Source organism: Pinus tabuliformis, chromosome 8, assembly GCF_031772625.1.
Source record: "Pinus tabuliformis cultivar Carrire ecotype Pingquan chromosome 8, CPIR1, whole genome shotgun sequence".
NCBI lineage: Eukaryota > Viridiplantae > Streptophyta > Pinopsida > Pinales > Pinaceae > Pinus > Pinus tabuliformis.
The window spans coordinates 632,306,193-632,325,162 of NC_142294.1; the positions used below are offsets into that span (position 1 = coordinate 632,306,193).

The 18,970-nt window shown below is 38.5% G+C and overlaps 2 protein-coding genes across 2 annotated transcripts; both read left to right on the forward strand.

Moving 5' to 3' along the window:
• The first annotated feature begins 2,540 nt into the window (after positions 1-2,540).
• Positions 2,541-3,375, forward strand: LOC149237096 (uncharacterized). The gene is made up of 2 exons (XM_089366748.1): positions 2,541-3,052; positions 3,178-3,375. The coding sequence occupies exon 1, from the start codon at positions 2,584-2,586 to the stop codon at positions 3,016-3,018; it is 435 nt and encodes a 144-aa protein (XP_089222874.1). The 5' UTR covers positions 2,541-2,583; the 3' UTR covers positions 3,019-3,052; positions 3,178-3,375.
• Positions 3,376-16,702: 13,327 nt separating this feature from the next.
• On the forward strand, positions 16,703-18,273 carry LOC149237097 (uncharacterized). Its single transcript, XM_089366749.1, has 3 exons — positions 16,703-17,242; positions 17,356-17,562; positions 17,699-18,273. The coding sequence occupies exons 1-3, from the start codon at positions 16,784-16,786 to the stop codon at positions 18,065-18,067; spliced, it is 1,035 nt and encodes a 344-aa protein (XP_089222875.1). The 5' UTR covers positions 16,703-16,783; the 3' UTR covers positions 18,068-18,273.
• Positions 18,274-18,970: the final 697 nt, after the last annotated feature.

Below are 18,970 nucleotides of genomic sequence, written 5' to 3' on the forward strand. Positions count from 1 at the left end.
CTTTGCCACATATTAGATTTTTTTATATGCATGACGCACGGTTAAGGTATGGAATTGGTGGTGTTGTTCTAGTTTAGTCGAAAGGGCACACGTGCCATATTCACTTGCCATCTCAGGTTTTTCTTGGCCATTAAAATTCTTCTTTCCCGTGTGTTTGTCAACGATGAGGAATTCAAAAATACCAGAGGCACAATTATGGTCGGGATTCAACAATATATTTGGTACATTTCTGCTTGAATTGATCGACATTGATTGAAATTTTTGAGGTTTGGGATGTTTAGGGAAGCAAATTTCACCAGAGGTTTAGGAGGTTTAGGGAAGGGAACTACAGTCTGTTGTTTGTAATGAGTTTGGGCTTATGGTTCTCTGTGGGAAGAGGATCAATATGGTGGTGAATCAGAATGGTGTCTCAGAAGGGAATGACTTCATCATTTTATACAGTTGTCAACGCTAACAGAGACTCGTCTGATGTTGAGATACGCGACCCTTACAGAAAACTGGAAAAGATGAGTACAAAAGCTTTCCTAACATTAATTAATAATAAGAATTGCAATGATATTTTGTGTTTCCTTTGCATGTAAATTTGCATTTTTCTCTGTTTTTCGTATGTTTGAAGTTGAGTACATAATGCAGATATCCCGCAGGCAATTAGAAGAGAATTTATGTGTGGGGTTGTTAGGGATCCTCAAATATTTCATGGAAGGTAACTAGCTTTTCTTAGATGGAATTAGATATTGGATTGTTCTGTTGGGATTGCCTTTGTGTGTTTATCCCCAAATTTGGCATTTTTTCGGTTGTTAGGTCTTGTATTTTTTAATGCTCTGTATCTGCATTATCAGCAATATGCTCTCCATTGCATATTTTTATTACTAATCTTAGTCCTGTCTCATTTTCCATAATTGGCTACCAATGAACCTTATTAGTCCCTGCCATCTGGCATCCGGCAGGGACTATAGTAATCGATAGGACCCCGACTTAGCATTAGTTGACCCCTGCCCTTCTCTGTTATACGGCGGTTAGAGCGGGGATATGCTAAGTTTCGTTTGCACTCACTCTTTCGCGATCCTTCGCCATCTTATTTGGCCTCTTCCCGAGGCAGAAGAGGTCGGAGCATAGCTTAAACTCGTATTTACGCACAATCGAGTGGCCCTGACCGTGTGCGGTTTCGTTTTAATGCTAACATTAATTCCTTAATGTTTAATGTTAAGTGCGAATGGGCATACATATGCTAAGGTTTGCTTGTTCTTTTGCAGGTGTCGGCCGTATGCTCAAGGTTTGCATGGCGGGAGGTGTCCGCCTACCGGCTCGGCGGTTTTGTGCGAAGCATTTGAAGAGCAGGCCGTGTGTTGCCTCAGTATCTTTCACTGGTAAACCAGTGTTACTCTTTGCATTCCGTTTTCCATTGTGGCATCCGCGAAAAATGGGTTCATAGCTGAAAACGACGGGTTCCTGGTTCTGCAATGGGGTTTTTGGTTTGGAAAGTGGGGCGCATGCCCAGCCACATACAGAGGTCAAAAACCCTAGGTCAGTTGGAAGGGGCGGTTTTGTGCAAAGCATTTGAAGAGCAGGCGGGTTCATAGCTGAAAACGACGGGTTTCTGGTTCTGCAATGGGGTTTTTGGTTGGGAAAGTGGGGCGCATGCCCAACCACATACAGAGGTCAAAAACCCTAGGTCACAAGACCCCTTCCCATGCCAGACTGTTCAACTTCCGCGCAGCTCAAACATAGCTTTTGCATGTAACTTGTGAAATGATGTTATGCATAGATTTATATCGGTAATCCTTTAATCCGCTCCTATATTCGTATCCGCTCAATTATCCATATCGGCTTCTATAGCAGTATAAACAATTATTCGCTAAAGCCGAGCTATCATCCCCTTATAGTTCCTGCGCCACTTCTGCGTTCAGGGTTCAAATATCATCTTTCTATGATGATGACTCAGACGCTCAGAAAACGCGACCGAGAGCCGGAAGCTCTGCCGGTCTCCACTGACGTGCAGGAGGCGAAACGCTTCCACGGCGAAGAAACAGAGCGGTTTTGTCAATTAGACAAAACCCTGTCACAAGAAGAAGACGAATGGGCTGCCAGTGAGGAGGTCATAAATGAGGTCATGAAAAGCCTGGAGGAAGAGATGGGCACGCCTCCTTTCACTTCTTGTCCATCAAATTCTGGGCATAATTTGGCGTCGTCCGATATTCCTAGCGGCCAAGAAGGTGGAACCCTAGCTTCGGACTTGGGGGATGATCTGTTTTATCTGTTGGGGGCTTCAGATGACGAGCTCGGCATTCCTTTGAGCCCTCTTACGAATGTGATGGACGAAGCACGCCAGTCTCCTGAGGAGAAGGCTGATTTTAAATCTATTAGCGAAGTCTGGGACTTCGATGACAATTTTGGAAACTATCGACAGTTTGCATCGTATGACGATGCCCATCAAGCGAGCGAGCTACAGATGCCGGGGGAAAATCCAGCACGAGGGTGGATAGCAAATCGAAAACGAATTGCAAGGCACTGATTTCCTTTCTGGAAAAAAAGACCACCCAGGACTTGAGGTTTGCAAGACGAGATCGATACCTACAGAAAGGCATGGGGACGAGCGAACCAGAACCCCTAACCAGTTCCGAAGAAAGGCCAGTAATTACGAGAATTCGAAGTCGAGCAAAGAGACATGGGTTCGTGACCTTCTGTAGAGAAGGGCAGACAACGATGGATTTCAGGCTGGGAGTTGTGAGTCACGAAGCGGACTTCAATAACATTCCCCCGGAAATAGTTGAATGGGTCGAGCAAGCATGCAGGGATCGAACGCCTGATCAGTTACTTTTTTTTCCGGGGCCAGGCAGGTTTCTGGTTGTGTACATCGGGTATACAGAGATTGAAACGTATGCTACAGAGGATTGGGAATTTCGTATTTCACGTGTAAGAGACGGGAACAGGATCGGTGTGGCGCAGAACGAGAAATGGGAGTGCGCGTTGAGAAGCAGATGGTTGGAGTCGAAGGATGAGGTTGGCAAATGCGGTTGAGAAGGAAGACCTAGCGTTATAAGAAATTCGGAAGGTATTTTCATTGGACCATCAGCTTAGCTGATTTGACGTGGGTTAGGGTGATTCAGGGGATATGCTTAACATCTGTTGCGCCCTCACATAGACTGATTTGATGGGGGTTACATGTCTTGTGTACAGATTTCATTCCAGGTGACATTGTGCATGCAGCGTGGGGCTACGTGTAACGTAATTTTCTTCTTATATAAGAAGCTTATACATGATTTCGTCGTTACGGCTTGTTATTTCGCGCTTCCGCTCCAGGGTTCTAGGATATGCTACTGAACATTGCTTTATTTACAGTTTTTTGGCCTGTAAGTTCTGAATTCTTTTACAATTGCATGCTTGTATTTCTTTACTTTGCTCTCGCACATATCACATATACATGCTAAGTAACCCATTAATTGAATTGATGAATAGATTGATTGGTATCTCTAATGCCATATCCCTGTAGCTTCGTTAAACATTTGTTTGCAAGGTATTGATTGTATTCCTAGGGTCATAGAGTGCTTTGCCTTTGGTTTCCTTCTTGCATTGCTATTGATAGCATAGTATTTCCAGTCTTGATATTAGGTTCAAGAACTAGGATATTTTTTGGAGTGTGCATATGAGTTTGTGAGGATATTAGATCAGAGAGAGGATATTTTCATTTATGCGTGCAGTGCCTCTTCAGAAAATTAATGCATTTGGTTGAATTAATAGCACGTTAAGCAGATCTGAGTCCATTCTTTTATTTTCTTGATTTTACAGAGGGTTGAGTGGTGATTATACATGCTAAGTAACCCATTAATTGAATTGATGAATAGATTGATTGGTATCTCTAATGCCATATCCTTTTTGGATGCTTTCAATTTACACAATACTTACATGAAAAGCTCTGCTGCTTTTTGGATGAAAAGCAGATGTCTGGTCCTTGAGTGTTGAGGAATCATGTTCTCTGCCTGGAGCAAATTCAATGGGGTTTTCCATGAGCTAGAGCTAGTGTCCAAGACAGACAATGGACTAGTGCTCTGAATTGGGTTTGCTATATGGGGCTTCTCTTCGTCTTTGTTTGTTCTGTCATCTCTAAATTTCGAAGGAAATATTGGCTTGGTATCCCTGTAGCTTCGTCAAACATTTGTTTGCAAGGTATTGATTGTATTCCTAGGGTCATAGAGTGCTTTGCCTTTGGTTTCCTTCTTGCATTGCTATTGATAGCATAGTATTTCCAGTCTTGATATTAGGTTCAAGAACTAGGATATTTTTTGGAGTGTGCATATGAGTTTGTCACGATATTAGATCAGAGAGAGGATATTTTCATTTATGCGTGCAGTGCCTCTTCAGAAAATTAATGCATTTGGCTGAATTAATAGCACGTTAAGCAGATCTGAGTCCATTCTTTTATTTTCTTGATTTTACAGAGGGTTGAGTGGTGATTATACATGCTAAGTAACCCATTAATTGAATTGATGAATAGATTGATTGGTATCTCTAATGCCATATCCTTTTTGGATGCTTTCAATTTACACAATACTTACATGAAAAGCTCTGCTGCTTTTTGGATGAAAAGCAGATGTCTGGTCCTTCAGTGTTGAGGAATCATGTTCTCTGCCTGGAGCAAATTCAATGTTCCCTAAGTGTAATATAGCTGCCAACCAGTCCAGCACGTCACCTCTCTTGTTTCTTTATCTATTTGAGTGGTTTGCTAATCTGCTGAGTGGTGTGTGTTATGTCATATTCTAGTGTGATAACTGCTGTGGTTTGACTTCTGATTTAAGGATCCTGTGTGTATAATTTTTATGCTTTGTCTCTAAGGTTTACAGAACTCAGCTAAATTTGTTTCATATTTAAATCTGCAAATCCGATGGTTGTCCGTGTGGTAAATCTTTATGGGAAGCATTATATACTTCTTTGTGTGAACACTGATCAGAAGTTATAATAATATTCTTTCATATGCTCTGAGGTGTCTCACTCTTTCAACACTTTGTTTCTGAGCTTTGGTTTAGGGTTTCAATGTTGTTATCAATAGGTAATGTTTTGATGAAGTGTTGGTATAGAGATATCATAAAACGAGAGCTAGATCTACAGCTCTTGAGTCAATAGTGACACAAGAGCTGGAGATGTCTCAAAACTACCGAGTTGCATCAAACTAATAGAGATTTGGAACCATTAGTTGGATGTAACTTTAATGCAAACACTGTGATAATATTATTTGATTCCTGTTGTATTGATGTGAAACAGAGTATGCATATTTAATTTTTGTGGTTGCCAAATTTACAAAACTTGCATATTCAACTTCTGTTGTTTGATTCACAGAGCTTGTACATTCACTCACTCTTTTGAGACAGTGATCTTAATTGATACTTGTGACTTTTGGTAAACATTGACTATTGCATGAAGGAAAGTTAATCTCTAAAACCATACATTTGTAGCCTTTCTGACTAGTTGTTTACAGAGTATTGATTGGTATCTCTAATGCCATATCCCTGTAGCTTCTTCAAACATTTGTTTGCAAGGTATACACAATCAATCGTTAGCTTTATGATGCTTTCAATTTACACAATACTTACATGAAAAGCTCTGCTGCTTTTTGGATGAAATGCAGATGTCTGGTCCTTCAGTGTTGAGGAATCATGTTCTCTGCCTGGAGCAAATTCAATGTTCCCTAAGTGCAATATAGCTGCCAACCAATCCAGCACGTCACCCCTCTTCTTTCTTTATCTATTTGAGTGGTTTGCTAATCTGCTGAGTAGTGTGTGTTATGTCATATTCTAGTGTGATAACTGTTGTGGTTTGACTTCTGATTTAAGGATCCTGTGTGTATAATTTTTATGCTTTGTCTCTAAGATTTACAGATGGTAAATCTTTATGGGAAGCATTATATACTTCTTTGTGTGAACACTGATCAAAAGTTATAATAATATTCTTTCATATGCTCTGAGGTGTCTCACTCTTTCAACACTTTGTTTCTGAGCTTTGGTTTAGGGTTTCAATGTTGTTATCAATAGGTAATGTTTTGATGAAGTGTTGGTATAGAGATATCATAAAACGAGAGCTAGATCTACAGCTCTTGAGTCAATAGTGACACAAGAGCTGGAGATCTCTCAAAACTCAGTGTCCTCTGTCACATTATATGTATAACAGAGCCTTGGATATTCGAGACCCTTCAATTGTAACTTGGGGGTTAGTAAATCACATAATGAGATCTTCAGTTCTTGTTGAATAAGTTAACAAGCCTGTTGAGTATTGTGGTTTAACCTACACTTATTGGACCTTAAGCTTCTTTATGTCTAGTGACCCGAGTTGCATCAAACTAATAGAGATTTGGAACCATTAGTTGGATGTAACTTTAATGCAAACACTGTGATAATATTATTTGATTCCTGTTGTATTGATGTGAAACAGAGTATGCATATTTAATTTTTGTGGTTGCCTAATTTACAAAACTTGCATATTCAACTTCTGTTGTTTGATTCACAGAGCTTGTACATTCACTCACTCTTTTGAGACAGTGATCTTAATTCATACTTGTGACTTTTGGTAAACATTGACTATTGCATGAAGGAAAGTTAATCTCTAAAACCATACATTTGTAGCCTTTCTGACTAGTTGTTTACAGAGTATTGATTGGTATCTCTAATGCCATATCCCTGTAGCTTCTTCAAACATTTGTTTGCAAGGTATACACAATCAATCGTTAACTTTATGATGCTTTCAATTTACACAATACTTACATGAAAAGCTCTGCTGCTTTTTGGATGAAAAGCAGATGTCTGGTCCTTCAGTGTTGAGGAATCACGTTCTTTGCCTGGAGCAAATTCAATGTTCCCTAAGTGTAATATAGCTGCCAACCAATCCAGCACGTCACCCCTCTTGTTTATTTATCTATTTGAGTGGTTTTCTAATCTGCTGAGTGGTGTGTGTTATGTCATATTCTAGTGTGATAACTGCTGTGGTTTGACTTCTGATTTAAGGATCCTGTGTGTATAATTTTTATGCTTTGTCTCTAAGATTTACAGAACTCAACTAAATTTGTTTCATATTTAAATCTGGAAATCGGATGGTTGTCCGTGTGGTAAATCTTTATGGGAAGCTTTTTTTTAAGTCCCAAGGCTGCAACAAATGTTATTAATATTTTCTCATTTGTTGCATTGGCGTCCACTGTACTGTATTCCACTGTACTGTATTCTGCTCACGTCTTGCTTCCGATGTTCATTGAACATATGATTGGCACTTATTACATGGTACGGTTGCACTTCGAAGCATTCTTTTCACTTCTGGATTGAACATGGACATGGTCATCAATTTCTACATCGGCTCTTGGCTGCATGGTATGGTTGCATCTTCAAGATAGTTTCCTGGGCAAGATAACTGCTTCGTTTTGTCGCTGTTTCAAGCGAGCGTGTTACTTCTTGCAAGTGGGCGTGTCACAATCTGGGTTGATTACATGCTTCTAAGCAATGGATATTGCTCTTCGTCACCCATCTCATCACTTCTGGGTTGCATATCTGCTTCTAATTTATATTGTACCGCAAGTACCATTGCGGAATGCCTTCAATCATCTATATATTGCATTGAGTACCATAGTGGTGCTTTCTTCCGCATTTAGTCACCAGGGATGCCTTCTCTGAGTCAGCACATATATTAGAATGTCTCTTATTGGACCTTAAGCTTCTTTATGTCTAGTGACCCGAGTTGCATCAAACTAATAGAGATTTGGAACCATTAGTTGGATGTAACTTTAATGCAAACACTGTGATAATATTATTTGATTCCTGTTGTATTGATGTGAAACAGAGTATGCATATTTAATTTTTGTGGTTGCCTAATTTACAAAACTTGCATATTCAACTTCTGTTGTTTGATTCACAGAGCTTGTACATTCACTCACTCTTTTGAGACAGTGATCTTAATTCATACTTGTGACTTTTGGTAAACATTGACTATTGCATGAAGGAAAGTTAATCTCTAAAACCATACATTTGTAGCCTTTCTGACTAGTTGTTTACAGAGTATTGATTGGTATCTCTAATGCCATATCCCTGTAGCTTCTTCAAACATTTGTTTGCAAGGTATACACAATCAATCGTTAACTTTATGATGCTTTCAATTTACACAATACTTACATGAAAAGCTCTGCTGCTTTTTGGATGAAAAGCAGATGTCTGGTCCTTCAGTGTTGAGGAATCATGTTGTCTGCCTGGAGCAAATTCAATGTTCCCTAAGTGTAATATAGCTGCCAACCAATCCAGCACGTCACCCCTCTTGTTTCTTTATCTATTTGAGTGGTTTGCTAATCTGCTGAGTGGTGTGTGTTATGTCATATTCTAGTGTGATAACTGCTGTGGTTTGACTTCTGATTTAAGGATCCTGTGTGTATAATTTTTATGCTTTGTCTCTAAGATTTACAGAACTCAACTAAATTTGTTTCATATTTAATTCTGGAAATCGGATGGTTGTCCGTGTGGTAAATCTTTATGGGAAGCATTATATACTTCTTTGTGTGAACACTGATCAGAAGTTATAATAATATTCTTTCATATGCTCTGAGGTGACTCACTCTTTCAACACTTTGTTTTTGAGCTTTGGTTTAGGGTTTCAATGTTGTTATCAATAGGTAATGTTTTGATGAAGTGTTGGTATAGAGGGGTTTACGTTGTTCTTTATCTTGGCAGTCATATTTCGAACTTCAGTATCAGAGCTGCGCAGTGGATGCTACCGGACATAAGGAGTCTCCGTAGCTTAGCAGACATTTGCGGTTCCAAAGGTGCGCACAATCACTTCGTGTTCTATAATCATTTTCATTGTTCAACTTGTTATTATGGTTCTCTGGTTGTAACTGCATTGCATCAGTAAACATAATATTGCATCGAACACTTAGTCGTCATCATGTCTTCTATGTCTGATAAACACAAGTTGCAATTAGTATTGCAAAAGCATCACTTATTTCGTGTGGACAATTTCTCATATCTAATTGGAGACTGCCTATTCGATAGTTTAGAACTTTTGCTAGATTTCCGATACACATCAGTGGAGCTAAGGAAAGGAACAATAGAATATTTTAGAGCCTGTCTCAAAAAACAAGATAGTGAGGCAATTTTGTCTTATGAACATGAACTGCATGAAGCTTCACTTAGAGAAATGCATAACATTAGCAACCGTGAAGTCTATTTAGACAAAATGGCTAAATCTGCCTCAAACAATATACCCCTAGCATCTAGAGGTCTGTGGGGAGATATTTTCTGCGTCCATTGGCTGTCAAACTGGTTGAAAATTCCAATTAGGCTTTGGTCCAAAACAAAGATGCGAGTGTATTTGCACTTCAATTCAAGTATTACAACGAATACTTGTGACATACTGTTCCATGACGAGGACCCTTTGAATGGGCACTTCGAGCCTTTGGTTCATAAGCAGCCTACAATTCGTTCTACCTTCCAACAACAAGCCGATACCTCAAAGAACAATATCGAACCACAGCCTGAGACAAAATGTCAATCAATCAAAGCTAAATTACACGCACCTTGTCACTTAAACAAGCATGTGCTTAAGGACATTGCTCAGAAGAATCAGGAAAGGCAAAACGTAGGCATTCAATACAACAGAAGTACAATGGAACAACAAGTAGTTCTATACAACATAGAAGATGTTTGTGACACACCTATGTCTGATAAACACAAGTTGCAATTGGTATTGCAAAAGCATGACTTATTTCGTGTGGACAATTTCTCATATCTAATTGGAGACTGTTTATTCGATAGTTTAGAACTTTTGCTAGATTTCCGATACACATCAGTGGAGCTAAGGAAAGGAACAATAGAATATTTTAGAAACTGTCTCAAAAAACAAGATAGTGAGGCAATTTGGTCTTATGAACATGAACTGCATGAAGCCTCACTCAAAGAAATGCATAACATTAGAAACCGTGAAATCTATTTAGACAAAATGGCTAAATCTGCCTCAAACAATATACCCCCAGCATCTAGAGGTCTATGGGGAGATATTTTCTGCATCCATTGGCTGTCAAACTGGTTGAAAATTCCAATTAGGGTTTGGTCCAAAACAAAGATGAGACTGTATTTGCACTTCAATTCAGGTATTACAACAAATACTTGTGACATACTGTTCCATGACGAAGATCCTTTGAATGGGCACTTCGAGCCTTTGGTTCATAGGCAGCCTACAATTGGTTGTACCTCCCAACAACAAGCCGATACCTCAAAGAAACCTTGTCACTTAAACAAGCATGTGCTTAAGGGGATTGCTCATGAAAATCCGAAAAGGCAAAACATAGGCATTCAATATAACAGAAGTACAATGGAACAACAAGTAATTCTAAACAACACAGAAGATATTTGTGACACACTGCACACAAAAGATGTTAGTGACACACGGGGGTTCCGGTCACTTAGAAACTTGAAAGAACATATTAGAACCAACAGACGAACAGAAGTTGTAACTTCTTGTCGATCAGACAAACAATCAAAAAGTCTATCTTTAAGCAATTGTCGATCAGACAAACAATCAAAAAGTCTATCTTTGCGTTTGCTTAAAGGCATCATTCGGGGAAAATTGAAAACACAGAAAATAAGACTTGCCTTCAACACAACAATAATGAAACAAGAAATAGTCATAGAAAACATGGACTACAGCCCATGTTCAGGAAGATCAACGGATCTATCAGCGCGATCAACGAACCAAGTAAAATTCGAGACACTGAGAATTCGATCACTTAGAAACTTGGAAAAACAGATTAGAAACAACGCACAAACGGGAATTGTAATCGCTTGTTCATTAGGCAAAGAGACAAAAAGCTTATCTTTGCATTTGCTTAAAGGCATTATCCGGACAAAATCGAAAACGGAGAAAATAAGACTTGCGTTCAACACAGCAACAATGAAACAAGAAATAGTCATAGAAAACATGGACTACAATCGATTTGCAACAACATCAAAGGATCGTTCAGCACAATCAAAGAAACCAGGAGAATCCAACCTCTCGATTCAATCAAGATCAATGAACAAATTACCAGAATTATCAGAATTTGATCAAGTATATCAAAGGCAAGTAAGTGACACACCTATTTTCAATTGTTCATCATGTGAAACAACTTTTTTCAAAAGAGACATCTGCTTTGTGAAACAAGAATGTCAAGCAAAACAAAATAAGATTAGGAAACTATCAACTAGTTTCGAGAATGTTAAATCTCGTGTTGAAAATTGCTACATTTGTAAACATTGCAAAAAAGCAATTGAACATGAAACAATTGCTAAATATGTAGTCCCTGAACACATAAGAAGAAACAATGGCACTAGAACACTGAGAGATCTCACTGAACTAGAGGAAAGACTAGTCGCATTAAGATTTCCCTTCTTGCAAATAAAAGAAATGGGCCATCGACATAAGAAGTCGCAACTGGGCTTAACTGGAGGAGTCATCAATGTCCCTACTAACATTTCCAGAATCCAATCTGCATTGCCTCGAACTATAAAAGACACTGACACGGTTGCCGTTGTTCTCAAAAAGAGTTTAAGATTCAAAAGTGCTTATGCATTTGGTCGAGTTCGAGTTCACAAAGTGATGAAAGCACTAAAACAATTATGCAAAAGGATGCTTTACAAGCTCGAGAACGCTACCATAAATGACAATTGGAAAGAGACATTCCTACAGAACCAAGAAGCTTATGAAAGTTCAAGTGACACTGAAGATAGCGAACACGATAACCAGGACAACGATGAACCAACGACAAAAACATTGGTCCATGGATTCATTGATGCACACACCGTCCATGACCTTGTAAATAAACAAATTAACATTGCACCTGCTGCTGGATACATGCCATTAGGAATCTTCAAAGATAAGTACTAAGAAGAAATGAGTTTCCCATCGCTTTTCTATGGCAACAAACGCCCAGCTGACATCTCCAAAAACTTTACATATCAAAAGATTTGCCACTGGGAAGTGTTGCATAAAATCCACGATTTTGCTTATCATACTACAAACCTGTTCTATAAAGCAATTCGCATTATCATAAATCAGGTGTTGAATACAATGTGGATTAGAATTAGAAAGGGGCAGTTGAAAGGTAGAAAACTAGTTGCAAAAGACGTTAAGTCAAAACCGAACCTAGATCGTATTTTAAATTCTGACATTGGGTACATGGACCTAAAAACAATTCGTACCTCACCTGACTACCACCAGCAAATACGGAACAAACTCTATGCAATGATACGACAACTAGGGCCGCCCACTTTCTTTGTTTCGTTTAGTAGTGCGGAGCATCTTTGGGATCCTTTAATGCATGCATTGAGACACATAAAACAAAACACTAGAAGACCAAACACAGGCGAACTTGATGAAAATGAACCTAGCTCATTAATAAGAAACGACCCTGTTACTTGTGTACGTTACTATAGATCTAGGAGGGATGCATTACATCAATTGATATCTCATGATCACAAGTATTATGGAGAGCTCACTGACCACTTCTATGTAACTGAATTCCAAAACCGGGGCAGTGAACATGAACATGGCTTACTATGGATAAAATCTGCACCAATCTATGGTCAAAATACAAATATTGAAGTCGAAGAATTCGTTGACAATTACTTGTCAACTAATTCACTATTACTTGCAAGTGAACTTAGAGTTCTACAACACCATTGTCACACAAAAAGTTGTAGGAAGCGTGCAAATTCTAATTGCAGATTTAATTTCCCAGTACCACCAATGAAAGTAACAAAAATACTTGAGCCTCTTGAATTCGATAGTGATAAAACAAAAGCACATGCAAAGCTAATCTTTGAAGCAATAAACAACACAAGATACAGTGAAAATGATACATTTGATAGCTTTTTAGCCAACCTTGGACTAGTACACAATGAATACATACATGCTATCCAATGTACACTAAAGCGAACAACACTCTTATTGCAAAGGAACCCAGTTGACACCTGGACAAACAACTTCGCTAAACATATTCCAGGAATTTGGATTGCAAACACTGATTCCCAATTTGTACTTGATTCATATGCAGCTGCAATGTATTGCAGTTCTTATATGACCAAAGAAGATAAAACACTGACAAGAACATTTAAAAACATACGCGACAATCATGTGAAAACAAAATCTGATATCCTAGATACCATTAGTTCTTTGGGGAAAGCTTTGGTCAACTTGCAACAAATGTCTGCACAACAAGCAGTGCATATTGTGTTATCGCTCCCACTAAACTCTAGTTCACGGAAATGTGTATTTATTAACACATCTCCTGTCGATGATCGTGCATTTGTTCTTAAAAGACAAAAAGATCTGCAGAAGGAAGCAGATGACTCAGAAGACATAATGTGCCCATCAATTACTGACTACTATGCTCTCCGACCTACTGCTATTGAACATGTCTGCTTAGCAGAATTTGCATCTAGCTATACAAAGAAAGGACAAGAACGCAGAAAATCAAGTAGACCATGTGTCATTCGATCTGTTAGATATAACAAATACAAGGACATTGAAAATCACTGTAGAGAGCAATTGATGTTATACTATCCTTATCGAGGAAGTGAAACTGCAATTAAGCAACGTTACACAAGTTGGCAAGCTGCATATGTTGCGGTCGAAGAAATAGTCAAGCAAAATGAACAGAAGTTCAAATTTGCTACAACAACTACATGGGGTGACATAGATGACGCAATGCACACAGTAGAAACAGAAACTGGAGAAATATTTGACATAGATAGTTTGAAATCAAATGAAACAGAAACTATAACATTTAACAAATCGATAGATGACAAATATGAAAACTACGACTTCCAAAATGACTTGGGACATTTGCAAGATAGCAAAAAGTTTGCTTTACCATCTACAAGGCCATATGAAATCGTGAAACAACCACGTATACTTGAAGACGTAGAGTACTATGAATTAATGCGACAATTAAACACCGAACAAGCAAGCATAGTTACTGATGTTATAACAAGGAAATTGTACAGACCAGACGAGCTAATCTACCTATTATTAACAGGAGGTGCAGGAACAGGCAAGACACACACAGCCAAGGCAATCTTCCAATCCTTAGTACGCATACACAATGTGGCATTGCCTTATAACCCATCACAACTAATAGGAATAATCGCTGCATACACGGGCAAAGCTGCCTTCAATGCTGGTGGTGTCACATTGCATTCTGCATTCTATTTGCCCTTTAACAAAGCAGATTGCCCCTCACTAAACAATGAAAAATTGGACACATTATCAAAGCATTTCCAACAATTGTGTGTCCTCCTCATAGATGAGGCATCGCTCGTTGGTGCAACAACACTATATCAAATTGATAAGCGCCTGCGACAAATCTTACACACACCAACTTCATACTTTGGCAATGTTGACACGATATTCTCCGGCGATCTTTACCAGGCAAACCCAGTCAGAGACTCCCTGATCTTTGAAAACCCAAAAATCAACAAAAACACAATTCCATATGCCTTCTGGCCAGAGAAAATAAAATGTTATCAACTGCACACAGCCATGCGCCAAAAAGACCCATTGTTCATTGATGTACTAAATAGGATGAGATTAAACATGCAAACAGATGAAGATATCGCTTATGTAAACAACAACTGCTATAGGGTCCCACCTTCAAGCCCAGTCTTCCCACACATTTTCTATCGCAACAAAGATGTCCATATTCACAATGTGAAAATGCTTTCCCTAACAAAGGGGGAACAAATAATGCTCATTGCAATTGACAACTACGAGCTTCCTGGGTCGAGTTATTTTGCTTTTGATAAAACAATCTCACTGCCATCAACAATTACAGTTAAACAGAACATGCTAGTTGAACTATATGCAGGAAATTACAATACAAACGATGGATTAGTAAATGGTGCTGAAGGGATTTTCAAATCCTATTCATCTAATAACAACAGGCCTGACATTGTCTGGATAGAATTTTCAGACCCAGAAATTGGGAAACAACAAAGAAGCAACTTCAAACAACTATACGACATAAATATAATGCCAAATTGGACACCAATCTTTCGAATAGCAAAATCGCTAGCAATGTCTCGGAACAAATTACAAATTACAATTCGAAAACAATTTCCCATCCAATTAGCCTGTGCCCGGACAATACACCGGACACAAGGGTTGACATTGGATCAGCTTGCATTTGACCCAACTGGTGTGACAAAACATGGTCTAGTCTACACTGCATTATCACGTGTTCGAACTATTGACTCACTATACTTGATTAACAAATTGACACAACAAAACTTCCATGTCAAAAACAAAATAATCAATGAGATGGCACGGCTAGAAACAACTGGTGCATGGAAACTAGAATTCGCAAAGAAGAAATCTGTTAACAAGGATGTTTTATCGATTGCAAGCCTGAACACACGTAGTCTACGTGCACATCTTAGTGACGTGATTCATCACAGTGACTTAATGGACAACATGATTCTATGTTTTCAAGAAACTCATTTGTACACTCCACCAGTAGTCAAAGAATTCTTATCATTCAATTTTGCGGCTGCACATTGTACACATGGAATTCTTACTTGCATAAACAAAAAAATACCTATTAGAGCAAGAAAGACATTTTGCAAAAACAAAACAGAGCTTACCCTAATTGACATGTACTTCCAACGACCAATTTGTTTAATGAACATTTATGCAGCACCATTTGAACAAGTATCCACAATAATGCAAATAATTCAGGAAGCAAAGTCGCAAACTACATATACTGACTGTGTTTTTTTAGTTATTGGTGATTTGAACATTGACATACAACAAGAAACAGCTCGTAGCAAACTCTTTGTACAATTTATGGAAATGGAAAACTTACATGAAATAACAAGCAAACTATCTCCGCACCGAAACACAGTAATAGACCATATCTGGACAACTTTGCCTATGAAACAGTGTGAGATAAATGTAACATGGGCTTATTGGTCTGATCACAGCATATTCTATGCGCTATTACAGCTCTAGTGACCCTTGGAACAAATCAATTTTAGCCTGTAGCAAAATCAAAGTAGCATTGATACACAAGTTTCTCTACAATTTGCTAAACTTCTTATTCAAGGAAACTTCATATTTCCCTGTTCAAACAAACGCTGTGTTACCCGAGCAATATCAATCTCCAATGGCCATACTGAAAGTCTATTTCTTGTAGCTCCCTTGCAACACTCTGCGTTAACTGATCTAGGTATGTAACACATAGAATAACGTTATGCACAGATTTATTATTACATGGAACACATTTTGCTTGTAGACCTAATAGAATACATATTTATTATTACATGGAACAAGTTTTGCTTGTAGACCTCATAGCTTGTACTCGTGTTGTACAGATAACTAATAAGAAAACACAGCACGAAGAAGTAACTCCTCCAGAGCCTTGCTGCTTTTCAGATCAGAGATTGGTAAACAGATAATTAATATGAAAAGACAGCACGAAGAAATACCTGCTCCAGAGACATGCTCCCTCTCTGAGACTTGTGACGTCTCAGAAACTGCTAAAAAGTAACTAAAAAACCTTCAAATCTATTCTTACAAGTTTTGTAGTACAAACACAATGTTAATTCAGATTCTTCAATATTGTTCTACAAGCAGAAACAGGAAAGTACATCAAGTTTTGTAGTACAAACATAATGTTAATTCAGATTCTTTAATATTGTTCTACAGGCAGAAACAGGAAAGTACTTCTGAGATAGCAGCCAAGCATCAACTTTGTAGAACAATCACAATACAGGAGTTAAAAGGGCTGAAAATGGGAACAACTTTTCACGGCCAGGTTCTAGTGATATACAAAACACTGGTCGACAAAGCCCACGGAATTGAATTGTTACGTGCTGACCTGGTGGACAGCAAAGGGCATATGACAATTACGCTAAATGTGCCACACAGCCTCATTGCTGCTACTGAAGCGAAGCTTCTAGTTGGCCAGGGAATCTGTGTTACAGATTTCAAGGTCTCTGCTAAGACAGTCTACGACCATGGAGACTGTCCGTGTATACTTGTTTTGCATGGGAAGAGCATATTGGAACCAATTCCACCTATCTGTATGGAATACAGATTTGTTCCCACGACAACTATTAACCAGCTCACCCGCACAACAGCTGAGTTTGCAATCGGCACAGTTGCCGGTCTTGTAACAACAGCGAAAGAAATAGCTGGTCAATATGTCCTAACTATCAAGGACGGCCCAGCTGAAAAAGACAAAGCCACGGTATATACGAATTCAACCATTTATTCTTTTTAACATTTAAATCATCTATACATTTTAAGTAACCGTTCACTTAAAAGCAATTACATTTAACACTAGTACATTTTGCAACGCAGGTCTATCTTTTCAATACATTTAAGCCAATTTTCAAATCCATCCAACAACAAATTTCGAAACAAGAAGCACCAATGGTCCTGTTTCGAAATGTTGCCCGAGGCAAAGAACGTGGCTCATTACGGACATGCAAATCTACATTCATTACACCCGTTACTTCAGACAGGGTACTTGGAGACCTGAGAAAACTACTTGCCTCAACAACAAAGGTCCTCTCATACTCCACAAAATATATATTATAAATCTTTATTTCCTCTTCTCCTAAATCACGCACGTTCATTTAACATCCTTTTAGCATTTTTATTACAATATCTAATGCTAGGCTTGTACTGAAACATGGACCAGGTTAAAGGTATGCTGACTATAGCAGACATACACGCAGAACCCTTTGTTATAATCTGTAACAATTGCTCTCTGCCCGCCGATACATTTGGAACAGTTATCATGGACCAACTTAACTGTTCTACATGCAAACAGCTAACTACATATCGACGCAGTTTGCAATTAAATTGCACAATCCAAACAGAGGGAAATGTTCAATACAAATGCATCCTAAAGGACAGTTTACTGCTCGAACTGTGTCCATCCTTAACAGGACTGACGTATGAAAAATATCTCGAAGACGTTGGTGACATTACATACAGTTTGCGAGATTTCCATGTACACAGCAACTTCCTGTTGGATAGTTCGGATGTCATTGTCCGGACAGATTGACACATTTTATCCTCTGTAGGGTGTCACTTTCTCTGGTCTACGAGTTCATATTTGCTGGAAGCTTGGAATACCATCTTCATAGAATTGTTATATCTGTCTTTATTATTATTTGAACATAAGAACTCTTCCTCTGGGCATTTTAGTTTCTGTTGGGCTGAAAATAAACAACTCTGATGAATGTTTTGATGCTTCGGATTACCATCTTCTTGCTACTGTTATACCTGTAGTTACTCTTCCTTTGGGCATTTACTTTCTACTGGAATGAAAAGAAAGAAAGCTCCTTATTGTTTAACGGCAGAAGTTTGTCATGCCATTGGCAACTCAATGTTTTGAACTCTTGTATCAGTTGAATTCACTTAATATCCACTTGAAACATTTTTTGTACTACTCTTTGATCTGAATGACTATGCTGACTGCTTTCTAACAAATATTTTGGAGAAGCCTGATTCTTCCTGCAAAACTCATGGACTGGCCACAGGTGGTGAATGAAGAATTACATTGTCATTGAGTCATAACTATGTGTCCTGAATTTAAAATGATAATAAAGTTGTTATGATTCTTTTCTTCTGATGCTTAGATCCAGAGCTGACTACTTTGCTTTAAACGTGATATAAAAATAGCTTCAGGTCAAGAGGAGTAAAGAACTTTATTGATTTATTTCTTGTAAATCATCTAAGCAGAAATATGTTGGTGTTTTCAGATATGCAATAAAGGCAAATGCCATATAATAACTGATGTTGGCTTCTAAATTGACCAATGGCCTCAGGGCCGCATACATTTGGAACAGTTATCATGGACCAACTTAACTGTTCTACATGCAAACAGCTAACTACATATCGACGCAGTTTGCAATTAAATTGCACAATCCAAACAGAGGGAAATGTTCAATACAAATGCATCCTA